At 48.7% G+C, this 25,518-nt stretch overlaps 10 protein-coding genes across 10 annotated transcripts; 4 read left to right on the top strand and 6 right to left on the bottom strand.

Moving 5' to 3' along the window:
• Positions 1-1,357: 1,357 nt before the first annotated feature.
• N7489_002546 (glycoside hydrolase family 16 protein) lies at positions 1,358-2,381 on the bottom strand (the record flags this gene model as incomplete). The annotated part of the gene is made up of 2 exons (XM_056708301.1): positions 1,358-1,500; positions 1,550-2,381. The coding sequence occupies 2 exons, from the start codon at positions 2,379-2,381 to the stop codon at positions 1,358-1,360; spliced, it is 975 nt and encodes a 324-aa protein (XP_056572603.1).
• A 1,786-nt stretch (positions 2,382-4,167) lies between these two features.
• Positions 4,168-5,782, top strand: N7489_002545 (MFS transporter; the record flags this gene model as incomplete). The annotated part of the gene is made up of 2 exons (XM_056708300.1): positions 4,168-4,431; positions 4,502-5,782. 2 exons carry the CDS (start codon positions 4,168-4,170, stop codon positions 5,780-5,782), a joined length of 1,545 nt encoding a protein of 514 aa, XP_056572602.1.
• Positions 5,783-6,884: 1,102 nt separating this feature from the next.
• Positions 6,885-8,671, top strand: N7489_002544 (dihydrolipoyl dehydrogenase; the record flags this gene model as incomplete). The annotated part of the gene is made up of 4 exons (XM_056708299.1): positions 6,885-7,020; positions 7,115-7,194; positions 7,284-7,766; positions 7,832-8,671. 4 exons carry the CDS (start codon positions 6,885-6,887, stop codon positions 8,669-8,671), a joined length of 1,539 nt encoding a protein of 512 aa, XP_056572601.1.
• Positions 8,672-9,066: 395 nt separating this feature from the next.
• N7489_002543 (asparaginase ahrA) lies at positions 9,067-10,334 on the bottom strand (the record flags this gene model as incomplete). The annotated part of the gene is made up of 3 exons (XM_056708298.1): positions 9,067-9,339; positions 9,403-10,103; positions 10,169-10,334. 3 exons carry the CDS (start codon positions 10,332-10,334, stop codon positions 9,067-9,069), a joined length of 1,140 nt encoding a protein of 379 aa, XP_056572600.1.
• Positions 10,335-12,794: 2,460 nt separating this feature from the next.
• On the bottom strand, positions 12,795-13,202 carry N7489_002542 (uncharacterized protein; the record flags this gene model as incomplete). Its single annotated transcript, XM_056708297.1, has 3 exons — positions 12,795-12,968; positions 13,032-13,141; positions 13,199-13,202. The coding sequence occupies 3 exons, from the start codon at positions 13,200-13,202 to the stop codon at positions 12,795-12,797; spliced, it is 288 nt and encodes a 95-aa protein (XP_056572599.1).
• Positions 13,203-13,338: 136 nt separating this feature from the next.
• On the bottom strand, positions 13,339-13,608 carry N7489_002541 (chromo domain-containing protein; the record flags this gene model as incomplete). The annotated part of the gene is made up of 1 exon (XM_056708296.1): positions 13,339-13,608. The coding sequence occupies one exon, from the start codon at positions 13,606-13,608 to the stop codon at positions 13,339-13,341; it is 270 nt and encodes an 89-aa protein (XP_056572598.1).
• A 140-nt stretch (positions 13,609-13,748) lies between these two features.
• Positions 13,749-14,633, bottom strand: N7489_002540 (uncharacterized protein; the record flags this gene model as incomplete). Its single annotated transcript, XM_056708295.1, has 3 exons — positions 13,749-13,899; positions 13,962-14,039; positions 14,104-14,633. 3 exons carry the CDS (start codon positions 14,631-14,633, stop codon positions 13,749-13,751), a joined length of 759 nt encoding a protein of 252 aa, XP_056572597.1.
• A 732-nt stretch (positions 14,634-15,365) lies between these two features.
• N7489_002539 (ankyrin repeat domain-containing protein) lies at positions 15,366-15,896 on the top strand (the record flags this gene model as incomplete). Its single annotated transcript, XM_056708294.1, has 1 exon — positions 15,366-15,896. The coding sequence occupies one exon, from the start codon at positions 15,366-15,368 to the stop codon at positions 15,894-15,896; it is 531 nt and encodes a 176-aa protein (XP_056572596.1).
• A 4,673-nt stretch (positions 15,897-20,569) lies between these two features.
• On the bottom strand, positions 20,570-21,584 carry N7489_002538 (GTP cyclohydrolase I; the record flags this gene model as incomplete). The annotated part of the gene is made up of 3 exons (XM_056708293.1): positions 20,570-20,872; positions 20,926-21,307; positions 21,361-21,584. The coding sequence occupies 3 exons, from the start codon at positions 21,582-21,584 to the stop codon at positions 20,570-20,572; spliced, it is 909 nt and encodes a 302-aa protein (XP_056572595.1).
• Positions 21,585-21,956: 372 nt separating this feature from the next.
• On the top strand, positions 21,957-25,450 carry N7489_002537 (uncharacterized protein; the record flags this gene model as incomplete). The annotated part of the gene is made up of 2 exons (XM_056708292.1): positions 21,957-23,395; positions 23,440-25,450. The coding sequence occupies 2 exons, from the start codon at positions 21,957-21,959 to the stop codon at positions 25,448-25,450; spliced, it is 3,450 nt and encodes a 1,149-aa protein (XP_056572594.1).
• Positions 25,451-25,518: the final 68 nt, after the last annotated feature.

Below are 25,518 nucleotides of genomic sequence, written 5' to 3'. Positions count from 1 at the left end.
GTGATGCAGCCAACTAGATCGTGTTCCTTGATTCTACCGCAACGCCGCCAGCCTCCCAATGCACTCATTCAACCTTTTTACCGAAGAACCGCTAACAATACATCGTTCACTTCTCTGTTAGACTAAGAGACCGAGTTCGTACATATCATGGGGCTTCTTGCAGAACATGGACATATCCGCCCCCACACAGTCACTGTCGGCCGAGCGGCATTCGTATACGGCATCTGTGGGGTACTGCTTCCGATCGGCTATCGTCTTCCTATGCAGTAGTTCCTCCAAAGCGTAGCAATCTAGTAGTATGTCAAAGTAAAGCGTTGCGAGATGTATATCCCTTTTAGTACAATTGAAGATAACTTGTTGATGTCTAGTTCTGGAGTAAAACTGTGTACTATCTTCGGGTGTCGTGGAGAAGCACCTGGGTATTGTAGACGCGGGTCGGGAGAGTTAAATATCGTGCTCGGTTGCATCGTTCGGGCATGAACGAGCTTGGCAACTTAATTTAAGTGTGCGTCTTAGCTACAGCGGAATTCCACCGCTGTAACCTTTCGGTGGAGGAAATGGAATTAAGCACACCAGAGTCGATAGAAGCATAATCTCGCTCAGCCGTGGTACTCACACATATCAATACATGTATGTAAGCGAGTGAGCCACCGCGTAGGAGATGTATGTAGAAGAGAGGGTTTATCGAGTCTGGTCAGACTTCCTTGTAAATTACACAGACGTTAGAATGCGTACCGAGTAGAGTACTTTAACTTAAGTGCCACGATGTCACATTTAATCTATATTGTGCCGTTTCCTCAGCCAATAACAAGCGCGCATGCAGGGACGGGTAGGCCAACATTCTAGGAACGCAGTGCCCACCCAAAAAGCGGGAATTACTTGCCTGACATGTATGTTTCTGAACCTGCTTATCCCAGTGTACCCCATGATTTTGTAAACGGTAGAGACAACAAGATGTATTTTCAACCTGTTCCCATATGTTGTACAAAGGGAATCTAAAAGATAGAGATACAATTGGTCCAAGAGCAGGATAGTGGGCCCAGCAAGTTGAAGAGTGAGATCTATCTTAATCGGGAGTAGTGTGCGTTTGTGCTCAGGCCAGGGTCCACTGACATAACTACCTAGGTATATAGATTGTTCAGTCTAACTACGTGATAGTCATTGCATTAACGGGGTTTGCGGTGGAAATGAGGGGAAAGGATATGAGAAATTCTCGTATTTCATTGCATTACCTAGGCCTGCATGGTCAAGGCAGATCCCTAGGCATAGGTACATTCAACTCTTACTAGTGACTTGGGAAAGTGGTACACATTGAGGTCGGGATTCGTCTCCACTTCCAACCTCAGCCTTCAAAAGTTTAGTCGTTTCGAGCATAGATCTTGACTGAGTTCACCAGCCAGTAAGCATCTTCGACGGCGGCTGGGTTGTTTGCAACCCAAGCGTCGCAGGTATCGGCTAGGCTAGCGCAGGTTTCGTCATTAAGGAATTCTCTCGAAGCCCCTGTAGAAGTTAGTGAATACGCCCCCACTGCAATCTTGAGGGTACTTACAGCCTCCACAGAAGTTGGTGTTGAAGATGATGTAGTTGCTTTTGAATCTCTCGGCGATGTCGCAGGTATTGCCCTCGAAGCGAGCCAAGGGGGCGCCGAACTTCGCCACATCCAGGTCCGCAGCACCGGCATTGATCACCGCATTAGCCGCAGCACTACCGCGAGGGAAGAACCACACACTGATAGAAAGGCTTGCCCACTCCGTGACATAAACACCACCTCCGTTAGCGTTGAAAGCCGCGCCGTAGTTGTTGGCCGATGTGGTGCCCTGAGAACAACCCGCATCGGAGTCCTCACAGTCAGCAGAAGTCTGGTTTGCTGTCGACTCAGACCCAGAGACATCCATGTTGCATCCCTTTGCTGTGTGAAGGGTGACAGCGTTGGATTTCTGCCCGTTGACGCCCTCAATGATGTCGATCTCGCCTGAGTTGGGCCAGTTAGGGCCAGAGGTCCAGTAGGCAGGCCAGATACCGCAGGATCCACCCTTTCCAGTGCCTGCTGGCATGTGGGCAATGTCGGCAACGAAAAGACCAGTGGTGAAGACGTCCTTGGACCGGACCCGGGTCGAAGGGCGGCCATTGGGACTCTTGTCCACGTAGTTGGCGCCGAGGTAGACTGCGCCATTGCTGATCTTGGCCATGCCAGCACTTTTCGCAGTTTCGGCGTCCACATAATTGACGAAGCCACCAGAGGGATCCGGATCACTGGTGAAATTGAATCCCTCGAAGAAGTTGGTGCTATCGTATACTTTCGTCTGGGAGTATGAGGCAGCATACACGGGAACCGCTGAGAGAAGGGCTCCAATGCCGATAGCCTTTGCTGAGAAAACCATATCTGCGGTAATAAGAGAGAATTGTGGAAGAAGAGAATTGGCTGTTTTCGACTATTCTGCAAGCGCAACAGACTGGAATATATAAGGCCATGCTTGGAGAAGATGCTCGACACAACGTTACAGCCGATCGGGAGGACTCCAACTGCAACTTCATAAGAATATGCATCTAGAGTGTGTTTAGCCGACGAGGAGTCTTGGGGAGCTTCACGTTCCTACGTCCTACCAGGAACATCAGTGGGGGAATAGATTAATAGATGGGTACCTTCCGGAGAGAAGGATCGGATTGCAACGACATTGGGTAAGTTGGTATCTGCAGATTAAATCCGAACTGCAGATCAATAACGACATTGAGCTACCGGACCTGAGCTGGAGAAGGAAAAGAGGAGCTCTACCCGGACCATCCAACTAGGGGACAGGACTAAGAGCCTAAGGGTCAGTGCTGTTACATTCCACGTGCCGAGACACTTAACACCGATACAAAGCTGTGCCTATTTTCGTCATCATAGCCTACCGCACTGGCATATCGCCGTCAATTGGAACGATGATAATCTAAGTAAACTTCATTAGCGCCTCTAGTGCAGTTAATTTATATTATCTGCTCCTGTTCTCTACAGAGTATAAGAATCTATTAGAACATTCTACAATTTGTGACCAACCATTGCAGCATCAATTAGTAGAAGAATGAATACTCCGCAAGGGTTCTATAGAGCCGTAATAAAATCGCTACTCTGGTATTACGATTACAGTAGAAAATACTGTAGGTATTAGATTTAGCCTGTGTAACTGGTAAGATACTGTTATGCTACTAGCGTAATGATCGGCATAGATCCGAGTGGGTCACTGGGACCTGGACAACCACATGGCAACCCTAGGTATGTCCAGTTTCGGTTGATCAGAAAGCGGCAAGAAGTGGCGCCGAAATAGAACGTGAAAGTGGACAAGGAAATACTCTCAGTTGGTTTGGGAAGACATGACCTTTATGAAAAGGATCGGCAATGTGGGCAGAACGGGACGAACGGGAAGCATACGGGAAAGCCGAAATCCCCAGACTGCAGCCGCTTGTTGTTCACATGGGTGCTGTGATTGCTTCCGATATATGTTTGCCCTTACACACAAGTGTTTGCACTGTGGCCCTCTTTTGTAGGTAGGAAACAGAAGGTTTCTAGTAAGCCGGCTCCGGGGAATCACTTCTTCTCCACGAATCTTGATTTGCCAAGGTGTCATGTCTCTCCGCAAATTTGAATATCTAATGTCATGAGAGATGTCGTCTACTTATGATATTCTCCGGGTGAGTCCATTTCAAGATCGATGCAGCGAAAACATGCTTACCATATCAAGTGCACATGACCATGGACACAAGCATGGCCACGTTGCTTTCGATTTTCGAGATACTACCTATCTGTCATTGAGACATAGGTTGTGAATACTTGTCTAGGGTCTGCGCGAGAGGTCATGTGACAGTCTACGGAAGCATGTATACATGACGTATAAGGCCACAAGAAAGCTGGGAAGACTTGATCACAAGCGAATGCTTCCTTGAACCAACAGTGCAAGTCTCACGGGCTGTACATACTGGTTGAACTGAAGAGGGACTGAAGAGCAAAAATAAGGGTATAAGGCAGCGCAGGTGAGGTCAGATTAATGCCGGTCCCGGGATAGTCGAGGAGCTTTGATTGGTTGACTTCCCTGAACCGGGCAAGTAACAAAACCATCGGGGATATTTCATCAAACGCATCTTCCACGATTTTACCACATGGTCATTTAAATCCCCGACCTCGACGATCCAATGGAAAAAGACAACATGGCAGAAGAGCGCGACAACGAGGTTGATACCAAAACACCCGACCTGCCAAGCCAGCATGGAGACACGCGCCAGCAAGGATACTCTCAGTTCACTGTGGCCCAGAAGCGGGCCATTGTTGCCATGGGATCCCTGGCCAGTTTCTTCTCACCCTTGTCTTCGAGCATTTATCTGCCCGCCTTGACCTCCATCGCGGATTCCTTGCATATCTCCATCTCCCAGGTGAACCTGACGGTCACTACTTATCTGGTAAGTCAAAGTCAACCAAACAACAAGCTCGGCAGAGAATTCCACAACTAACTGACTCTCCTATTCACAGATCATGCAGGGGGTGGCACCTATGTTGATCGCAGGCTTCTCGGATACTGCAGGCCGCCGTCCCGCTTACATCATTTGCTTCACAATTTATCTTGCTGCCAATCTGGGACTCGGTCTCCAAAACAGCTATGCTGCCCTCCTGGTCCTCAGATGTCTCCAGAGTGCAGGTAGCAGTGGCACTGTGGCCCTGGCGAACGGGTTGGTGGGGGACATGATCACGTCCGCGGAACGAGGCTCATACATCGCCTTCGCCTCAGTCGGGAGCATGTTAGGTCCGTCTTTGTCACCAATCATTGGCGGCCTTATCAGTCAGTACACCGATTGGCACTGGATCTTTTGGTTTCTGCTCATATTCGGTGGCGTGTTCTTCCTTGTCCTCGGTCTATTCCTGCCGGAGACTTGTCGCAAAGTCGTCGGTGATGGGTCCATCCCACCGCCTCCTTTGAATAACTCGGTGGCGGATATTATCCGGCATCGCACGCGCAAGCAGAAAGGTCTCGTGCCTGACCCATACAAGGAAGCTGAGGTACGGAAGAACTACTCCCTCCGGTTCCCGTCGCCGGTCCCGACTATGAAGGTTCTCCTGGATCTCGAGACGTCGGTCATCTTACTCACCACAGGCCTGCTGTTTGCTGGTTTCTATGCTGTCATGACTGGTGCATCGACCTCCTTCCATAAGATCTACCAGTTCAACGACCTTCATGCTGCCCTGATGTACCTCCCCATCGGCGGAGGAGGGGTTCTCTCGGCCTTCACGACTGGCCGGCTGGTCGACTGGAACTACCGTCGCCATGCGAAACGAGCCGGTCTCACTGTGGTCAAGAATGTGCGAGCCGATATCCGGAACTTCAACATTGAGCGTGCGAGACTTGAAGTCGCCCTTCCACTCTACTACATCAGTAACTTAGCGATGCTGACCTACGGCTGGGTGTTGGGTCACAAGGTCAACCTTGCTGCTCCTGTCATTCTCTTGTTCATCATCGGATGGTCGATCATCGGTACGTCACAGGTCCTCAATGCCTTGATGGTGGATCTCTGGCCGGGGAAGTCGGCGGCTGCGACTGCTGCAAACAATCTGTTCCGGTGTGAGCTTGGTGCCGCGGCGTCAGCAGCGATCAGCCCTATGAGATCTGCGATGGGCGAGGGCTGGGCATACACCACGCTTGCTTTGATCCCGATTGCTGTTTCTCCTTGCTTGTGGATGGTGGCGCTTAATGGGATCAAGTGGCGACAGAAAAGGAATCGAAAGGAGGAGGAGAAATCGTCATGTGAACAGGACTAAATATGGCTTGATGTGCATTGTACGAACTCATGGGTTCAAGGTCTCGGTCTAGAGGATACACCAGGGATATGGGTTTTGATTTCGTTTCTGAATTCCTTACTTACAAATGGACATTGCGTAACCTTTGCTTTCATCATGCGTTCTTCCTCTGTGCCATCTGGCTTTGTACAGCAATCCAAATACCTTCTTCCAAGGCTTTTTATTGCCATGTGTAAACACCGTCTAGTCAAAACTGTGCACATGTTTTGGTACCCTCGGGGATGGGTCATTGCTCTTCTGACACTTTGCACAGCAGAGAGATGATGGGCGGGGTAGATTGCAGGGATATAGAAAGCAATTTGTGAGAAATCAAGGGCTGGTTGAATAAGAGGGCCTAGCAAAAGAATACTTGAATGTGGGGTTTTATATATCCCGGTAACATACCCAGTTCACATTCAATCCACTGTTAAAGGGTGGATGCTCATATCAAGGTCAACCCGTGCGGAGAGCGGGCTGGGTTATGCATAATCCGTTGTATTCGCCCGCTTGTAACCGGCGGAGACCGCCGAGAATCCTTGCCGATAAAAATGGTCCGCGGATAGGCAAAAGAATCTCTGGGGAATCGCTGCTAACTCCTCCAGAGCTTCGCAAGTGGCTTGGCAAATTGCGATTACCGGAGTAATCCTTTCAAGGGGAAGAAGTAGACGGTGCAAGAAACCTCAGGCCAAACTACCAACATCTGGTGTTTTGTAATACATATTAAACTTGATGAGAAATGTAGATACTACTAAATGTTCCTTTCCCCTGGCATCGTATCTTGTATTCAGTTTATGTTGTAGGCGATTCCTCCATCCAATATTCTGCCTGCAGAATCAGCGGAATTGGCTCCCGATATCCTCCGGTAAGCTACCGGCCCGAATTCACCGCCTTACTAATCCAGGCGAACTGAGCGGCTATGGTCCGTCGCGGGCGGTGAAGCCAAGCAGTACTGCAAAAGCTCAGTCATTTCCCGTATTCGAATCCACCCACCCTATTTGCGCACTCCCAACAACCTCAATCCGCTCGCATCGAGGATTGCATTTATATCTAAACGCCACTACTCTTTTTAGTTCCTTCTTTCGTTATGTTCCGCGCTGTCTTGCCCCGGGCTACGCCCCGGTCTGCCCTCCGTCATGTCGGCCCCAGGGCTATTCCCAACAATTTTGCAACTTCCATGATCTTCATTGGCCAGTCAAAACGTGGTTTCGCATCTGAAGCAGGTAAGTCGACGCTTACATCTTATCGCGGAGTTCCCGGACAGGTTCTCTTTGCTCCCCGGATGCGATTGCTGATTTCCGCTTTCCCGGGCAATAGGTGATCACGACCTGGTCATCATCGGTGGTGGTGTCGCCGGTTACGTTGCTGCTATCAAGGCCGGTCAAGAGGGTCTCAAGGTACGAACTCGTCCTTCTTCAAGCTTTCCGATCTTTGATTAGGTCGACATTTCCGTTTCAATCCGCATACTAACTGAACACCCTGGCAGACCGCATGTATCGAGAAGCGCGGAAAGCTCGGCGGTACCTGCTTGAACGTCGGCTGTATCCCTTCCAAGTCTCTCCTCAACAACTCCCATCTCTACCACCAGGTTCTTCACGACACCAAGAAGCGTGGTATCGAGGTCGGCGATGTCAAGCTCAACCTTACCCAGATGATGAAGGCGAAGGATGCATCTGTTGACGGTCTGACCAAGGGTGTTGAGTTCCTGCTCAAGAAGAACGGCGTCGACTACGTCAAGGGTGCCGGTTCTTTTGTTGATGCCAATACCATTAAGGTCGCGCTCAACGAGGGTGGTGAGCAGACCCTGCGCGCTAAGAACATCATCATTGCCACCGGCTCCGAAGCTACCGGCTTCCCTGGCTTGAACATTGACGAGAAGCGCATCATCACCAGCACTGGTGCTCTGGCTCTCACTGAGGTCCCCAAGAAGATGACCGTCATCGGTGGTGGCATCATCGGTCTTGAGATGGTATGTACTGACTGCGGATTGAGTTTCAACGCTGGATCGGGCTAACACTTTATCGTGGGTACTAGGCTTCCGTTTGGTCCCGTCTCGGTGCTGAGGTCACCGTTGTTGAGTTCCTCGGCCAGATCGGTGGCCCCGGCATGGACGCCGAGATCGCCAAGCAGGCCCAGAAGATCCTGGGTAAGCAGGGTATCAAGTTCAAGACCGGCACCAAGGTCGTCTCCGGTGACGACAGCGGTTCTACCATCTCCCTTAACATTGAGGCCGCCAAGGGTGGCAAGGAGGAGGTTCTGGATGCCGACGTTGTCCTGGTCGCCATTGGCCGTCGCCCCTACACCGAGGGCCTGAACTTGGAGCAGGTTGGAATCGAGAAGGACGACCGTGGCCGCCTTGTGATCGACCAGGAGTACCGCACCAAGCTCCCCCACATCCGTGTCGTCGGTGACTGCACCTTCGGTCCCATGCTGGCCCACAAGGCCGAGGAGGAGGCCGTTGCCGCCATCGAATACATCAAGACTGGTTACGGCCACGTCAACTACGCTGCCATCCCCAGCGTCATGTACACCCACCCCGAGGTCGCTTGGGTTGGCCAGAACGAGGCCGAGATCAAGGCGTCCGGTGTCAAGTACCGTGTCGGTAGCTTCCCCTTCAGCGCCAACTCCCGCGCCAAGACCAACCTCGACACCGAGGGTGTTGTTAAGTTCATCGCCGATGCTGAGACCGACCGCGTTCTCGGTGTCCACATCATCGGCCCCGGCGCTGGTGAGATGATTGCTGAGGCCACCCTCGCCATTGAGTACGGTGCCTCCTCTGAGGACATTGCCCGCACCTGCCACGCCCACCCCACCCTCTCCGAGGCCTTCAAGGAGGCTGCCATGGCCACCTACTCCAAGCCCATTCACTTCTAAACCTCCTCAGATCTCATATATCCTCCATGTACCACTTTTAGCTAACCTAGACTAGCTCGGCTAGCAAAATACATCATTCGTGTAATCTTCTCCTTATTCTTTTTTTTTTTTCGTGAAATACACATGCTGCACAACTTGAAAGAACCGATGTAATGGACTATAATAAAAGCACTTCCATGGAAAAGTCAAATGTACTTGTGTCTAGCCCAATATCTTTCCTAGGCCTCCTACTCAGCAAAATTTATTGCCCAAGTATAGCATCTGAACGTTTGACATCCGGAGCAATTTTTGGAAATACATTTGAGCATCTATATATTAATGTATGCGTTAAGTCTATGTGTACATTTGTGTCCTCCGTCTATTGTCTTTTCCACTCCCTGATTATCCCAAAACATTTAAGCAACGGTAGCCTTGAAGAACACCTCCCGGATCTCCTTAAGGCCCTTCTTTTCAGCCAACAACAACCCAAGCAGAATTCTGGCCTGCTGGGGATTGAACAATCCACTAGCAATCTTGGTCTGCGCGTCCTCGCCGGTGAAATCAGCAGTGGGGACTTCGCCGTTCACAGTACGGTGCGACAACACGACGGGGATGTTATGCTTCTTAACAATGTCATTGATCGCAGAACCGAAATCTGTGGCAACACCACCTGCACCCTCGCCAGCAACCTATTATCAAATTAGCACTGCACTGGACATATTCGCATCTCATAAACAGGGTAAGCAACATACCACAATACCCTTAGCACCATTCTTCACAGCACTGTACAGCGAATCGACCTGCATATCCTCATAGGCATACAGGATATCCACACGAGGAACAGAATCCACATTAGACACATCAACCACGTGCTTAGCATTTGCCTGCACAGCCGGGTAATAGAAGTAGGGCTTGTTCGACACAATGAAACCAAGATTTCCCTGCTCATATGCCTTGAAGGTATCCATAGTATTCGCATGGGTCTTGGTAGCGAAAAGAGCAGAGACAATACGGTCATTCAGAACAACCAATGCCCCACGGTCTCTGGAGTCATTGTCTGCGGCAACGGTCACTCCCTGGACGAGGTTCATGGGTCCGTCCGCTGAGATAGCGGTAGCGGGCCGCATCGAGCCGACGAACACGATTGGCTTGCCGCAGTTTACTGTTGCATCGATGAAGAACGCGGACTCCTCGAGGGTGTCAGTTCCGTGGGTGATCACGGCTCCGGACATGGTGGGATCATCGCAGACTGTTGCCTGGAGGGTGTGGGTCAGGTTTAGGAGGAGGGATGAGGAGATGTCGCCGCTGTTGACGTTGTGAGCCTGCACGGCGGCGATGTTGGCGATATTGAAGATCTCTGGGATTTTGGAGAGGAGAGTGTTGATTCCTAGGGCGCCGGATTCGTAGCCTGCTGTTGCGGTTTTGTCGTCGCTTGTGCCGGCGATGGTGCCGCCTGTTTTTGGGTTAGAAGATATCGTATTATATAGATACAATATGCCATGTGCTGTAAGTACCCACCGGTTGCTAGGATGGTCACGTTAGGAAGAGAACCATTGAAGTGATTGAATGTCAAGCCGTTAGAGTTTGTATAGGATGTGTTTGTTGCCCGCGAGTGGATCAAAGGGGAGGCATAGCTTGTGATAGCTAGGGCTGAAACCGTGAGGGCCTGAAGAGAGAATCCCATTTTGACTGTGATTCTTCACTCAAGTCTCGCGAAATAGAGATATGGGATGTGCAATACAGAGGTAGATGAGACCGGCATAGTCACAGTTAAATATACACATGTCTGATGCACGCCATGCATCATCCGATTCCGATAGGTCCGATGCCGAATTTGACAGACTTCTCCAAATTTTACTTGGCGATAATGATCTTCACCATGTTTCGGTTGACCGACCCCGTGGACCTCCGAACCTGCAGGACGTACTCGGTCGTTGCCAAGTATCTCCCTGCGGGTCCTAACCTCCTGAGGTCTGGCTAAGATATATTTTGTTGTGGATAAACATAAAGGTACATTAAATTGTCATTTTGCCGACTTTTGAAAAGTATGTCACTATTAGAATGCGTATCGGAAGAGTTCCATGGATATTCTGGATATTCTATGGATATCCATGGATATCATCTTCGAGAATGAATAGTCCCAAAGAGGGATAGCGGACAATCTTCGGAGACTGAAACTCTAAACGATTTATACTATAGGCAACCACGGTAGCTCCAATTTTAGGAGTTGGAACGGCAGTGCGAAGCACTCAACATAAGCTGTACATGTCTAGCGAGGTAAGCGTTGGTGGCATCAGAGTAAATCTTACAGATCAGGTATCTTTTGTACTGAAGCTCCATACAAAACGGTACATAACTACACCAGAATATTCTCAAACCTCGAACTAGCTGAAGGAAAAATAAGATCTGCGTGGTTTAAGTGATTTGCTGCTAAGATTCGTTCTAAATATACGACACCAAAGTGTACTCCGTAAAGAGGACCTTAAAGTGCGCCCCATATAAATATTGTACGTAAAAGGTTATCCGTTCTCTTCCAAGGTTGCCTTAAGCATACAATATACTTGATTCTAATCGAGATTGATTCAGTTACCCTTTGTATTTTTGTCTTCTTATCTTCCTCCCAACTGATTGAGTATTAGCAGAATTGAGACTATGACTACGTTGTTTTCACGGACTATTTATTGTACGAATTTGACATACAATATACAAACTCAAGACACCGGATCCTTGCAATTAGTTACCCGGTGACAATTTGCTATCCGGTGCAGCCACCCGGTGTTGGGGGAGCTTGGCAGGATTACTCCATATGTGCATAGGTACGGAAAAAGTGGAGTGAGAATTGGAGAAGCTTTCAAGGTTGTTGGAGTAATATCGCGCAGATCGTCGCAAATCATGCATTTAAAGTAATGTGCTCCAAATGTAGCTGGATCTACTCCGTATTGCATTGATGGTTACATAGTAATATATATCGGACAAGTACTCAGTAAGAATTTATTACTATGCCTTTTTACTCCAATATAATGGAACTTCAAGTACTATATTTCCGTATCATCCATGGTTTTCTGTTGATATACTTCATCTAGTTCTACAGCGCTCTCATACATCATGCTCCACGTGCAACCAGGAAAATCCTCACTGCTGACGAGCATTGAACCTTATCCTTGGCAGGGATTGGCCGATGATCAGTATTTCTACGTTCCAACTCGGAAACGTACCTGGGAATCGTTAGTCCATGCTCAGAAGAACCGGTCCATGAGTAACGGGAGGCAGCCGAGAGTCTCAATCGCTTTCGAACTTTTAAGTGATGTACTCCGAAAATAATCGGAACAAGATATAAAGTGCGTAATTGTCGTCTGCCCAGTCCGTGGTGTTTCCTTGCAACTGCTTTTTAATGCGTGGCCTGTGCAGCCTATGTACGCATTGGATTTGTGGCGCAGTCTTCTCAATTCCACCAACCCCTTCATTAGCACGCTTTTAGAATTCTGCTGTTAACAGCAATAGGATATCATAAAATGATTGGGGGAAAAAAAGGAAAACCAAAATAAATCCCTGATAGGGGGAATCGACCGGCTGCCGTGTGAGAGACGGTGATGTTAGCACTGCACTATATCGGATGGTTATTAAAAAATAAGGATTCAGACCTTGCCTATTCGCACAACAGATAGAAACAACCAGGGCTCTTTATTGGGAAGAAGTCATGGAAGTGCATGAAAAGTGACGATACAGAGAAAGAACAGAGTCCTATGGCTTTTCCGTTTGCTGCTCTATGGTTCTTATCTTCTTTATATGAAGCAAAAGGAACATTGATGATAGTTTTTCTTCAGCTATTAGTGAAGAACCTAGGCGCTACGAAAGAAGCTGTCTCATCAATCAATATTATATTGATATTTGGTTAAGAGGAGAGGCAGCTAGCTATGAGAGGAATATCAATTGAGTAGGGGAAACCATAACAAAAGGTTCCTTGGCAAGCAGTGCTTCCAAGTGACCTCGCGGGCCAATGTTCCCCCATTGGTACTATCCAGTCATGCATTGTAATCGATCGGAGAGGTTTCAGGACTTCGTAGCAATAGGGGTTTCGGAGGCAGAGGGAGTGTGTGATTGTCGGTAGCGATTCAGGATGCTTGGTGAGGATTATAGACCCATCTCAAGGGATGAGATCAATATCCATCTCCTCGGACCCCACCCCACCGTAAGTTTCTGCCGAGGTCTCTTTTGAATGGGCTGGGGAGATGGCAGCTGCCCTCTGGAGCATCCACACCAGCAACCTGAACGCCTGCTCTAGAGCTGCCTGACGACCGACAATAGCAAATTCTGACCACTAGTAGATGTTAGAATTCCGAGTTAGTGAGGTTATGTTCTTGGCTGATATAAGCTAGCTCACCTTCGAATCGTGACTAATTTTCAAGAAATGCCAAACTGATCCAGTGTACGCCATCCCGTATACACCGCAGTTGCGCTTCTGCTCATTCTTGCGTCCCCGGTGGATGCACCCTTCGATACCAATTAGTTTTCCCAAAAAAGGTATGATACATATAGCGAGATACATACCCATTTTTGAGGCTACGAAGCAAGAGAGATGGAGGGAAATCGTGAAGAAGAAGTGAGGTGATGATGAATCTATGGAAAGAAGCTGGTATATAAGCCAGCGATATGACAAACAGACCGAGCTAGGAAAATGCTCAAAGAGCTCAGTCTGTATACAGAGAGACAAGTACCTCCAAGATTTTTTCTTCGGCGCCGACGAGGTTATCTTCGTCGAGCCATTCAAGGTGTTCGTTGCCCAGAGCAGACCAGTGAACCAGGTATTGCTTACGGCGCCCTCGTCCGCGGCCACGGTGTCGCATATCGAGGACCGCGTCGACGTCTGCACGATCGGTATCATGTGGGAAGCGAGGGTCATGTGTAGAGGGCGGTTCCGCTGATGGCATATCACCTCGCATACCCTGCATGCATTGCATGTATGCATGTATGTCAACACCATGTATCCCAGGAGTTGGGGGATTGGATTCTTGGACTTCGCTCCGCCGTTAGTCAGGATTCGAATGTATTAGATTGTCTCCGGAGCAGCAAAGCCTCATAAACAAAGAACATAGGCAATCTAAAACTCCCAATTAGAAGTATCAGGGTTTTTAACAAATTCAGACCAGTTGACCTTTTTGGGTGGTTTAGCTAGGTCGAACCAGTAGCACTTTGCCTCACTCCAGGGTGTTGGCTTAACCTCAATCCACTGACGGAAGCCGACCATAAAACTATAGGCTATAAATTAGTAAATCCCTTTGGAGCATAGTGCAACTGCTAAGGAGAGGCGTACAGATTACCTGAGACGGAATCCCAAACCAAATGCGAGGGACCATAGAACAAAGGGTGGATGCCAATAGTTTCGGTCTCACTAAAAGGGGCCGACGTTAGTATACATATATTATAGGTAACGCAGAATAGAGACATTGACTCACGGGATTGTCTTGTTCTTAAAGGCTTCTCGAATAATATGGCGTTGATGATCACTCATACCCCAGAAGACCTTTCCGCCAAGACTATCCCCTAGCTGAACACCAGGCACTTGCTCCCACGCGAACGAGACAAGGAAGCCAGCGGGTACAATAGCAGAGCTGTCTTGCTTCTCTTCCTTATAGCCTAGGAGGCTGGGGGTGACTTTCGACTGCTTATCGATAAGAGTCTTGTATGCTACTAGCTCGGGCGGAGTCCATGCCCTAGCTTGATTCGCGCGGGTAGCATGATCGCCAAACTCTGTGCCGAGGTGGGGCAGTTGCTTATAGATCCTAACGAACGCGTTTTTGCTAGCATCTCCGTCTTTCTTACACCGGTACTTAACGGAGGCATAGGAGACAGCGGAGTGGTCAGGATCCTTTCGGTGCTCGTGTTCGTTAACGCGCTCGATGACAATCCACGTAGACGGCGTAGGGGCATCAAAGGAAATACTATAGAGCTCGGCGCCCACGAACCTGGAATGCTGCGAGGTCATTTTGATTGATAAGCTGATGGCTAAAAGGGAGAAAGGTGATGGCTAAGTGATGCAAGAGAATGGTGAACTTTATTTTTGGATATTCCTATGAGTGCTTGATCCAGCATGGGGCCAAAAAAGACCACTGAAAAGATACACGAAAAAACTATCTGAGAAGAGTCTATTTATTTCTTTTGTTCCTTCATCCTCTGTTGTATGCCTAATGGGGCAATTTTGCCATGCCACCGACCTACTACGAGATAATGTGGATATTCGGTTTGAGGCTGGAAACTTATGAAAATTACCGCTAATTACGGAATATTACAATATTACACGGTCCTCAAATGGATCTCTTGGCTGCGGCTACATAATACGGTACATCCCCTCAACGAGTATCTTCTTATCCACAACATTCATACATCTCGAAATCATGTCATTTACACGACTTCCCCCGGAAATACTCATTGAAATTGCCTCTGCGATTGACAGCGAACCCGATCTTGCTTCTTTCGTCCAAGTCAATTGTGGTGTATACCAAGCACTCATTTCACAACTCTACGTACGCAATGCAATGTAAAGGACTCAGGCGGATCAGCTATCCACCGTGCAGTGCATTCAGGAAATTGTTTTACCTTGAAGAGAGCCCTCCAAGCTTGGACAGATACTAAGAGCCCCGCCGAATTACCGTCTAAATAGGGCCGCTACTCGCCTTTGCTTATAGCAGCGATCAAAGGCAACTTAGCCATAGTCAATATGCTCTTAGACTATGGAGTCGACCCGAATGCTCGGGACCCGTCAAAGCGCACGCCCCTTTGCCAGGCCAGTACACATAGGCATATAGCGGTGGTTGCGACACTCCTAGCACATCCGAAAATCAAAGTGAACGCCTACGCCACAGGTCGAATAACTCCAATAAACGTGGCTGCACTAAACGGCCATGCTGAAATTGTGAAGATGTTACTATCTTCTGGTGCTCACGCAGGCTTTGCGCCAAAACGTGGACCGACCCCTCTTCATGGCGCTATCCTAAATAAACAGCCTGGGTTGGTTCGTCTTCTTGTGAATCGGAAAGACGTAGATCCTAATGCGCTCTTTTTGTACTCTGCTATATCGGGTTGTAGTGCATTGCACATCGCGGTCGACAAAAATGAAGAGGAGCTGGTTGAGATTCTGCTTACAGATAAGCGGATTGATCCAAACTTGACGGCCCCCCCGGCTTTCCCAGACACCCTTATTAGACGCTGCATTGAAAAACAACGAGGCCATGGTTCGCCTGTTATCTGAGGCTGGGGCAAACAAAAAGAGATCCGGGATTCTACAGGTCTCTCACCCGCCATGTTGCTTGATGCACCAAGTGCAGAGGCTCGCTATCAACTCATTCAAGACCGGTCATTGTAATTTCGGATCGTTCTCGTTCTCTTCGGGTTGGTATGCTCATACGAGATCGCCTGCATTAGGCATACCTTCAAATTGAGTGTCGTCTCAGATTTTATGTGTTGAAGAGGACTTGTTAGCATCTTCCCTGGAAAAGACCTATAATGATATCGGGGATGAATTTCCATACCATCACCATCGTCGTCCCCTGTATAACCATCCACATATTATGGAGGTGCAATCTGGGTGGAAATGGAATGAATGGAGAAAAGCACTGTCTGGATTGACGATCTTGCACGAGGAGAGGGGGAAGAGAGAGGAAAGGAGAGAGAGAGCTATCATACATGGAGGTTCTATCACATGGTGATGCCTCAGGCACCCAACAACATATTCCCCTGGATCAAGCTTGATTATAGAATTAGCGTGGATCTGAAGGGCATTGCATAGTATTCGTCCTCCACTGCCGTGAGCCGCAATCGCAACAAGGCAATTTTTGATGAAGGGGTTTGACTCCCGCTGGATATAGGTAAGAAGATCAATCAGATATTCATCCCGTGCAGCAATCAGGTCGATGTCTTCGTCTGGGTACTTGACAGCCAAGGCTGTGTCTGTGAGTGCTAGCTGCTGACGGATAAAATTGGCTGCACAGATAAGAAATGCTGTACTCCCCTACCGTACGCAGCTGAGCAGGGGTCCCATAAGACTGTCAAATTTCCTGCCGAGGATAAAAAAGCTGATATCGATTCAAAAGACTACGGGCACGCAATTTACTCCACTACAATAGGCGATCGGTATACAGTATGTGCTGATCGTTGCTCTTGCTTGCAATGTTAAATGGCAACTTTGGCATTTGCATCCTCGGGGGGTGGGGGGCTTCAGTTGATCCCATAGGCTGGGCATAATAAAATGCGGCTCCCCGCAAAGCCAAAAATCTTTATATATGACTCTTGCTAGGCAATAACACACTGCTGCTTCATTTTTAAAATAACACTATGGTGACTATCAAGCAGGTCTAGGCTTTACCAATCGCACACTGGCGATAAAGATTCTTGACATGCATGGTATGGTATGTCTTTATGCCTTTGTCTCTTTGTGCAGACTGAGCTTTTGTTATGTCAGTTTGCCATTCCTTTGTTAGTACAGGCTTCATATACAGCCTGCATTTCCATAGATTCACAGTATGCATCTTCTTCCCGATTTTCCCCTCCATGCTAGTTCATCTGACTAGTCCTCCAGTATTGTAGCCCTCAACAGTGATACAGCACACGAAGCATCAAGATCACTACGCTTGTCCAGTTTGAGAAGCATCAGGTAGGTGCGGTTGAGGTTCGCCCTGAGGTGTAGTTGTTAAGAAAGGTTTATGTGAATGATTTGATACGGTGCCGTGCATAATACGACCATTGCAAGAGAAAATAACCGAGACAGCCTTGTCCCTCATGTGCTTAGTAGACATATTAGTCATGGATATTCAGGGCAATTCCAGAACGGTAGGGATATTATCCATACTGCTTGCTTCTCCCTACGCTGTTGGTGAGCTTAGACTGAGATTTTCGCTCGCCAGTTTGATGTTTTAGATAGGTATTTACCCAGCTTTCCCACGGATTATCAATCATCACTCTGTTCCTCCTTCATACTTGTTGAGGGCTACGATACTGGAGGACTAGTGAGATGAACTAGCATGGAGGGGGAAAATCGGGAAGAAGATGCATGTCATGAATCTATGGAAAGCAGGCTGTATATGAAGCCTGTACTAACAAAGGAATGGCAAACTGACATAACAAAAGCTCAGTCTGCACAAAGAGATAAAGACATAAAGAATACCGTGCATGTCAACAATACCTCTCTCCCATAGCATGCTCAATACAAACTCCAAACCTTCAACATTGACATACGTGCCGAAATTGACTACTAGAAGTTCCACTCTTGTTCCGACCTAGTTGGTATACCATTTGGAAAAGGGGATGGAGTCCCTAAGTTAGATAATATACGTAGTATCTAGTTATGTCTCATATATCTGTTCAGCTCAGCACATAGCCTTTCCATTAGACTCAGCTCCAGCCGCATTGAGGCAAGCAGACAATCTTTACTCCTACATCTGCATATATGTATAAGCTCCGCTCGGATTAGTAGAAAAATAAAATACTTTACAACAGGGTTAGGCCTCAGCTCCGGCTGCTTTCTATGACAGCACCAATCTGGCTGTACGACAAGGTAGGGTATAGCAGATGTAAACGACGCTAAGTGATTGAATTGACCAATCTAACCAATCGCTGTGTCTTTCGCTCTGTGCGGAAAGGACAGGCTTATGAATATAGTGAAATATCCTCTTCCGTGATTTTCAATTTCGATCACACTTGTGGGATGTGGGCGCTTTAGAGAGTCAACCTGAGCGAGCACATGTCAATACGGTTATTGAATAATATTAGTTGATTGGAAATCGACGAACCTGTCAAATTGTGGTATGAAATCCTCCCTTGATTGGGAACAGTGTCCAGCTCTGCAACCCTCACAAAGTTCACGGTTATGAGGACGTCTGCTGTTGCCGGACGATGGAGGCCTCTCTACCTGCACCCCGTTCCATCGTTTGATCCAGTAGACAACTCTCTCAGCGTACGATTGGTCCAGCTTTGGTCGACTGACGGATGTGCAGCTTTCGCACCGTTGGTGGTATACCCTCGCGTTATATTTTTGCCCTGGGTATAGGCGAATCGTGACGGCGATCTTCTTACTTGACCATCCGCCGGACCCGCATGCTCGGTTACGGCACACGAAGCGGCCCATAATGCTTGTGTCATGCATTTTGATGTATCCCGCGTCATCATCATCCTCGTGGAATTCAAAATGAAGCTCTGTCTCATCCAACAACGTCGATACATCTCCATGAAGAGCTCGGTACATAGACCATGCGGCTACGGGCTTCCTCCTGGTTAAAACCATCCTTAGTGGCCTTCAGAGCGTCTGGTAGAGTGAAAGAACAAATATGTTCTTTAGGCGAATAATAGATTTCAGGATGCGTGTTGAAGAACACCAAAAGGTTAAAATAAAGCGTGTGGATTTATAAGAATGTTCGAACACTCCGGTAGTTCGCTTTTTGAGGGGACGCCAAGTATTTGGGCAAAATTACCACAGATAGACGAACCTCGCTGTGAGCGTGGACAAAAGAAAATACAAGAGAGGGGAAGAGTGTAGAGAGACCACTGGGGAAAGTAAACAAGGCTCTGGGGCTTACCATTATAAGGCTGCCAATCGTAGTCCTTTCCCCTCTGGCTTGCGTTGACTGGCTTCAATAGCGCCCTCTTGATCGCTGTCATCTGCCTGACCAATCACTAAATACCACGTAGGATCTCAGCAAATATGCATGCACTTATGGGTACCAGTTGGTTAAATATTGCATACAAGGGACAACAGATGCGTTGACGTTCATGAATCTGTCTCGGCGCGGACCCGCCGGACGGAGGGCAAAGTTTACCCAAGTGCGATCTGTCAGCCTTCTACACTTCAGTGACGCTGTATTGAATCGAGAAATGCTATGAAGTCTAGATAGTTCAAGCAGAACCCCCGCATATCTCAAGACAGTATATCTAGTTTCTGGGTAATCGTACCCCGCTCTATCTGCCATCGGCCCTACATATCTGGGTACAAAACCACTTACGCTTGTGACGTCTTATTGATTTGTTGCACGTATACGCGAACAAATGGAACAACCCTTCGGGCTCTCCATTCTATTTGAAAAATGAACTTTTGAGCCCTTGATGCATATATGCATTGGCGCGAATCTTGGCATGTATGTGTTGGCGCAAAACTTGCACTGTTGACTTTGGTTGTAGCCGTAGTAAATGGAAGACTGCTATATGTATCTGACTCTCACATTGATGCAGAACATATTATTTGGTTTCTGACGGCAGGGCGAGAGAAGAAGAGCTTGGATGATCAACGCTTTACGGAATAGTCGAATATGCCAGTTGAAATGTGTAGAAACTCCTTTATCCTAACTTCACTCACATGCGTTCAACTTGAAGAGAAAGCATAAGCTATCTATCACTTAAAGTGGACAAAAGATCTAAGTTTGATTACCTTTTCCTGCATTGTCTCAACTATACATAGGAAAATCCAGCTAAACAGTGCAAGACCAAGCCCTTCTACTACTGAAGTAAGCAACAACCCCTTGAACACTGTCCTTATTTGAACTCAGAATTGACCCGTCAAGACAAGCAATTATAAATGCAGATATTTCAAGCAGCTGCAATGACAATTATGTGAGAAATGCAAGAAGGTCATATTCGGAGGCACTAACTAGAGGTTGAAGTGGGTTCGGGTGTAGAGGTGGATGCCGATGAAGGAGTAGGTGCCTATAAGGATAAAGTCACTACTCATATTTCTATAGCTTCGACTATATCAGTAACCCTAAACCATTAGATACTGTTGATTATAGAAAATAAAGCATGACTATAATGAGGCAAAAATTGTTTAATGAAAGAATACTATGAATATGAAACTTCCAATCTTGTTCCAAGATTAGGCTGAAACATTAGAATCGGGTATCATACTAGAATGATGAGATACATAGATACGGAGAGGACATGCTATCTTCGGCTCAGGAGCGCCAAGAATTCTTCTCTGGCTATCGCGTTCGACCGCATGCATCCCAGCATGCAGCTTGTAGTTGTAGTGCTGCCGACCTTCTGGACGCCACGCATAACCATGCAAAGGTGGGAGCATTCCATGACAACAGCGACGCCCCGAGGATTGAGCGCCTCAGAAATGGCCAGAGCAACCTGTTTTGTCAGGCGCTCTTGAACCTGTAGTCTGCGGGCAAACATTTCAACCAAGTGTGCCAATTTGGAAAGACCAAGAATGCGGTTATCAGGAATATAACCGATATGCACCTGTCCCATATGTTAACCTTTACGTGCCAGGGAATGCATACCAAAACTCTTACCTTCCCAGTAAATGGAACCAGGTGGTGTTCGCAGAGGGAGAAGACATCAATATCCCTCAATATGACTAATTCATCGTGGCCCTCGTGGAAAACAGCTCCATTAACCAAGTCATGGACACTCTCAGCGTAGCCCTTAGTAAAATATAGCATAGCATTGGCATATCGCTCTGGTGTCGCACGTAGACCTTCTCTTGTTGGTTCTTCGCCGATGCATTCAAGTATCGTACACACTGCCCGGGCAAGCTTCTGAACACCTCTATTTTCTCCCTGTGGCGATTCCAGCTTTTGTATTATCTTGGCGCCTAGGGGGTATGGGCCAGATGAAAAGCTTTCCTTGCCATCCCAAGGCTCGCGAGTCGGCTCATGGAACGTAGTTTGGGAACTAATCATGAATTAGGAAATAGTTAAGGGAAATGCCCAATATAAGCACAATACCTCAAGGTCACCGTGGTATGACCGGCTCCGGTAGCTTGGGAAGCGAGCCCAGAAGCAAGGGCGACGGCAGGGCCCTCCTCTATTGAGCGTAACTCAATGGGAACACGACAGGCGAACGAAGCGTTAACGGGTGAATCGATGTTCTGGCGTTCAAAAGAATCCTGACCCCGTTCACCAGCGCTAGGGGTCGCGCCCGAATATAAGAGGGGGCTACTGTTCATCATGTACGTCGAAAATGTTGATTTATGTCTTCGAAAAGGTTGGGGGGAAGGGTAGAGGGTCCATTGCTACGAAAGAACTAAGAGCCTTGTCTTGTTTTTATCAGTACCAACCCCTGTTTCCTGGATTATCAGCATAATATACGTGGCACTATATAGGCCGGGAGACTAGTAAACCCCATGCATGGGTCCTTACTTCATTTGGAAAGTTATGACTAGCGCACACTTGCACCCATGACCCCGCTCCAAGTGACTTTGCACAGCTGGCCATCGCTGTTGGGTATGACCCAGTCCGCGGGTTGGTAAACCATGTACATTTCTGCGTAGCTCTCACAATTCACTTTTAAACATCCATACACTCTTTGATGTGAAATGCAAATGGCCACCCTCGAATCTCTCAAATTGGCTCTCAGGCAAAAGGCCACAGAAAAAGCGTCAACCTCAAAACAACCATTGTCGGACGCGCAGTACAGCGCTGGATTCGATACCTTTGTGCAGGGCTCAGGATGGATGACATACCGAGACTTTATTCTTCCTCAAATTTGCCAGCTGTTAACCCAACTTCTCGGCTCGCGTAGCTGTATTTCGGTGTTAGAAATTGGGCCGGGTCCGAAGAGCATACTTGGGCATCTTCCTAGCGATCTGAGAAGGAAGGTTAAGAGATATTCTGCGTTTGAGCCTAACAACCTGTTCGCTACCAAAGTGCAAAAATGGCTTTCTCCTGAGTCGGACATAGAGTCTCCATTTCCATGTCTGGAACGTACGCCTGACATTCACCGGACGCCATTCATTGTGAACAGCCCTACTGGGGGCGATACAGGCAGCGTTACGCGTGACAGCGATGAGAAATTCGACGTTATTATATTTTGCCACAGCATGTACGGCTTAAACCCCAAAGCCAAGTTCATCGAACAAGCACTGCAAATGCTTGTTGAGCAGCCCAAAAGCGGAATAGTGGTAGTGTTCCATCGGGATGGGACTCTGAACCTTGACGGATTAGTTTGCAATGAAACGGCTCCGTTCCCTACCGGAACTATTAGTGTGCCGAATAACGACGCGGTACTGGACCTTTTTGCGCCTTTTGTTGCAGGGTTTGCCATGCAGGATAAGGAGGCAGACAAGGTTCTCCTGGCGGAATGGCGTGAGGTGTGCCGCGTCTTGAGCCGTCGCGAGGAAACTCACCCTGGGCATCTCTTCTTCAGCTCGCCCAACTTAATGGCAACTTTTACCAGACAGTCCACAGCATTACCAGAGCTGACAGCTCAGGTGCCACTTTTGGAAGGAGACTTGAAAGTTAAGAACCGGGAGGCTCGCCTTCACTATCCCGCCTCAATTTTCAGGCCGACAGAGATCCGACACGTCCAAGATTGCATCCGATGGGCTCTGAAGCATGGGGTCGGCCTGACTGTCGTTGGTGGGGGCCACAGTGGTCACTGCATATGGGATAATGTCGTTGCAGTCGATATGGGCGCCTTTGACCAAGTACACGTCCTGCAGGCTAGGAACGGAGGAGCAGAATCCGGTTTCGATTGCACGCCCCTAGTCGTCGCTGAGGCCGGTTGCAAAACGGGCGATATTATTCGCAATGCTATGGCAATGGGCATAACAGTGCCCTTAGGAGCCCGCCCAAGCGTTGGCGCGGGGCTATGGCTACAAGGTGGCATCGGTCATCTGGCTAGAATGTACGGGCTTGCGTGTGACGCCATCGTCGGTGCCGTGATTGTCAGCGTCGACTCTAGCCAGGTCTTCTGCATCGGTCATGTGCCAAGCCAACACCAGCCGGTCGGTGCCGTTCGCCCGGGAAATGAAACTGATCTGTTATGGGGAATAAAAGGCGCTGGGACTAACTTCGGCATCGTAGTCAGCGTGACTTTCAAGGCTTTTCCGTCTCCGACTTACTCAGTTCGAAATTGGATTGCCCCCTGAATGACAGCCTTGAGGCGCAGGTCAAACTTAGTGAATTCGATGAATATGTCGCTAGACGGCTCCCTCGGAACTGTTCTGCAGACGCATATCTGTACTGGGATATCGGCCAGCTGCGCCTCGGTGTGACCATGTTCGAATCATTCGAGACTAGGCCCAGTTCCGAAACCCCCATTCCATTCCCCCTACCCACGTCCAGTGGCACAATTTTGGGACCAGAAGACAACTTCAAGTTTGTGGACGGTGTTGGTTTGTTTGAGGCCGAGATGTACATGTCCGGGATGCATGGCGGACATGGCGGCAGCAGGACCTCCTCGTTCAAGCGATGTCTATTTTTAAAAGACATCGGGGCACCGGAGGTCACCAACAGCTTGGTGACGGCTATTAAGACTCGTCCTTCGCCACTCTGCTATCTCCATCTGCTTCAAGGTGGCGGAGCAGTTGTCGACGTGGCAGCTGATGCAGCTGCCTTTGGCTGTCGAGATTGGGATTTTGCCTGCGTGGTGACTGGTGTCTGGTCCCGCGATCAAGATGGAACTGAAGTTGCCCGAACTGCCGTCCGGTGGGTATATAGCATTGCTATGGACTTGTTACCCTTGAGTAGCGGCGTTTATGGTGCAGATCTCGGGCCGGACCCTAGGGACGCCGCATTGGCGGTCGAGGCTTTTGGACCAAATCGGCCGCGGCTCGCCCGTCTCAAGCAGAGCTCAGATCCGCGCAATGTGCTGGCTTACACCTGCCCGCTCGAGCAAGTGCCGATAAAACCGAAGCTCATCATTCTTGTGACGGGCGATAGCTGTGCGGGTAAGGACTATTGCGCCAATATCTGGGTGTCTGCGTTCCTTGAATGCACTCAAAAAAGCCTCGTGGCGCGCGCAGTCAGTATCAGCGATACGACTAAGCGAGAATACGCGGCAGCTACCGGTGCCGATCTAAACCGTTTGCTTTGCGACCGTGCCTATAAGGAGCAACACCGGCCAGCGTTGACAACGTTTTTCCAGAGTCAGGTACGACATAGACCTCGGTTGCCAGAGGAGCATTTTCTAAAAGCGGTGTACGGCGCCGTAGATACGGATGTGCTGTTGATTACTGGGATGAGGGATGACGCGCCGGTCGCGACATTCTCGCATTTGGTGCCAGACAGCAGACTGCTTGAAGTTTGCGTCGAAGCTAGCAAACCCACGCGGTGTACTCGCCGGGGGTGCCAAGACGGTGATGGTGCCGACCATCATGCGGACAACAACAATAGCTGGTCAAAACCAAAGCCCTTGGACTATCACCCTAGTCTCATCTTCAATAATGACCTCACCGGAAGCGAGGCGGCGCAAAGATTCGCGGAACTCAACCTGCTTCCTTTTTTCCATAAAGACCTTCAGCGACTGGCCGACATGGTCCGCCCGGTATCCAACTTTCCACGCCCGGGCGTCGAATTCCGTCATGTGCTCAACATCTCCCAACAACGGGGTGGGCTGACCCTGTGCACATATCTGTTGCAGACTCACTTTGCTGGTTCATGGGGCGAAGTCGATGTGCTGGCATGTTGTGAAGCCGGCGGCTTTGTCTATGCATCGGCGCTGGCGTTGCAAGTCAATGTACCTTTGGCGCTGATACGCGAAGCCGGGAAACTCCCTACACCTACCGTTTCTATCTTCAAGCCCACGTCACACATCTCATCTTCGACGTCCGACGATCTAGAAGGAAGTAGGATCGAGATGGAAAGGGATTTGATTCCCAAGGGTGCCTCAGTGGTGGTAGTAGACGATGTGCTTGCTACAGGAAAGACACTTTGTGCGGTGCTGGATTTGTTGAATAAAGCTAACATCTGTGCTAAGGATGTCAGCATCATGGTCGTGGCCGAGTTCCCTGTCCACCGCGGCCGGGAACTATTGCGTCAGCGCGGGTTTGGCGGAGTCAATATCCAGAGCCTTTTGGTTTTCGGTGGCGCTTAGGAAAGTAAGTAGAGGCATTGGGCTTTTGAACTTGTCATCGAATTCAACTTCTTTCACGGGTTTCTATA

This window comes from Penicillium chrysogenum (genome assembly GCF_028827035.1).
Source record: "Penicillium chrysogenum strain IBT 35668 chromosome Unknown utg000001l_segment0_segment0, whole genome shotgun sequence".
NCBI classification, from domain to species: Eukaryota; Fungi; Ascomycota; class Eurotiomycetes; order Eurotiales; family Aspergillaceae; genus Penicillium; species Penicillium chrysogenum.
Note: the sequence above shows the minus strand (reverse complement) of the source record. Positions and strands in the feature narration are given on the sequence as shown.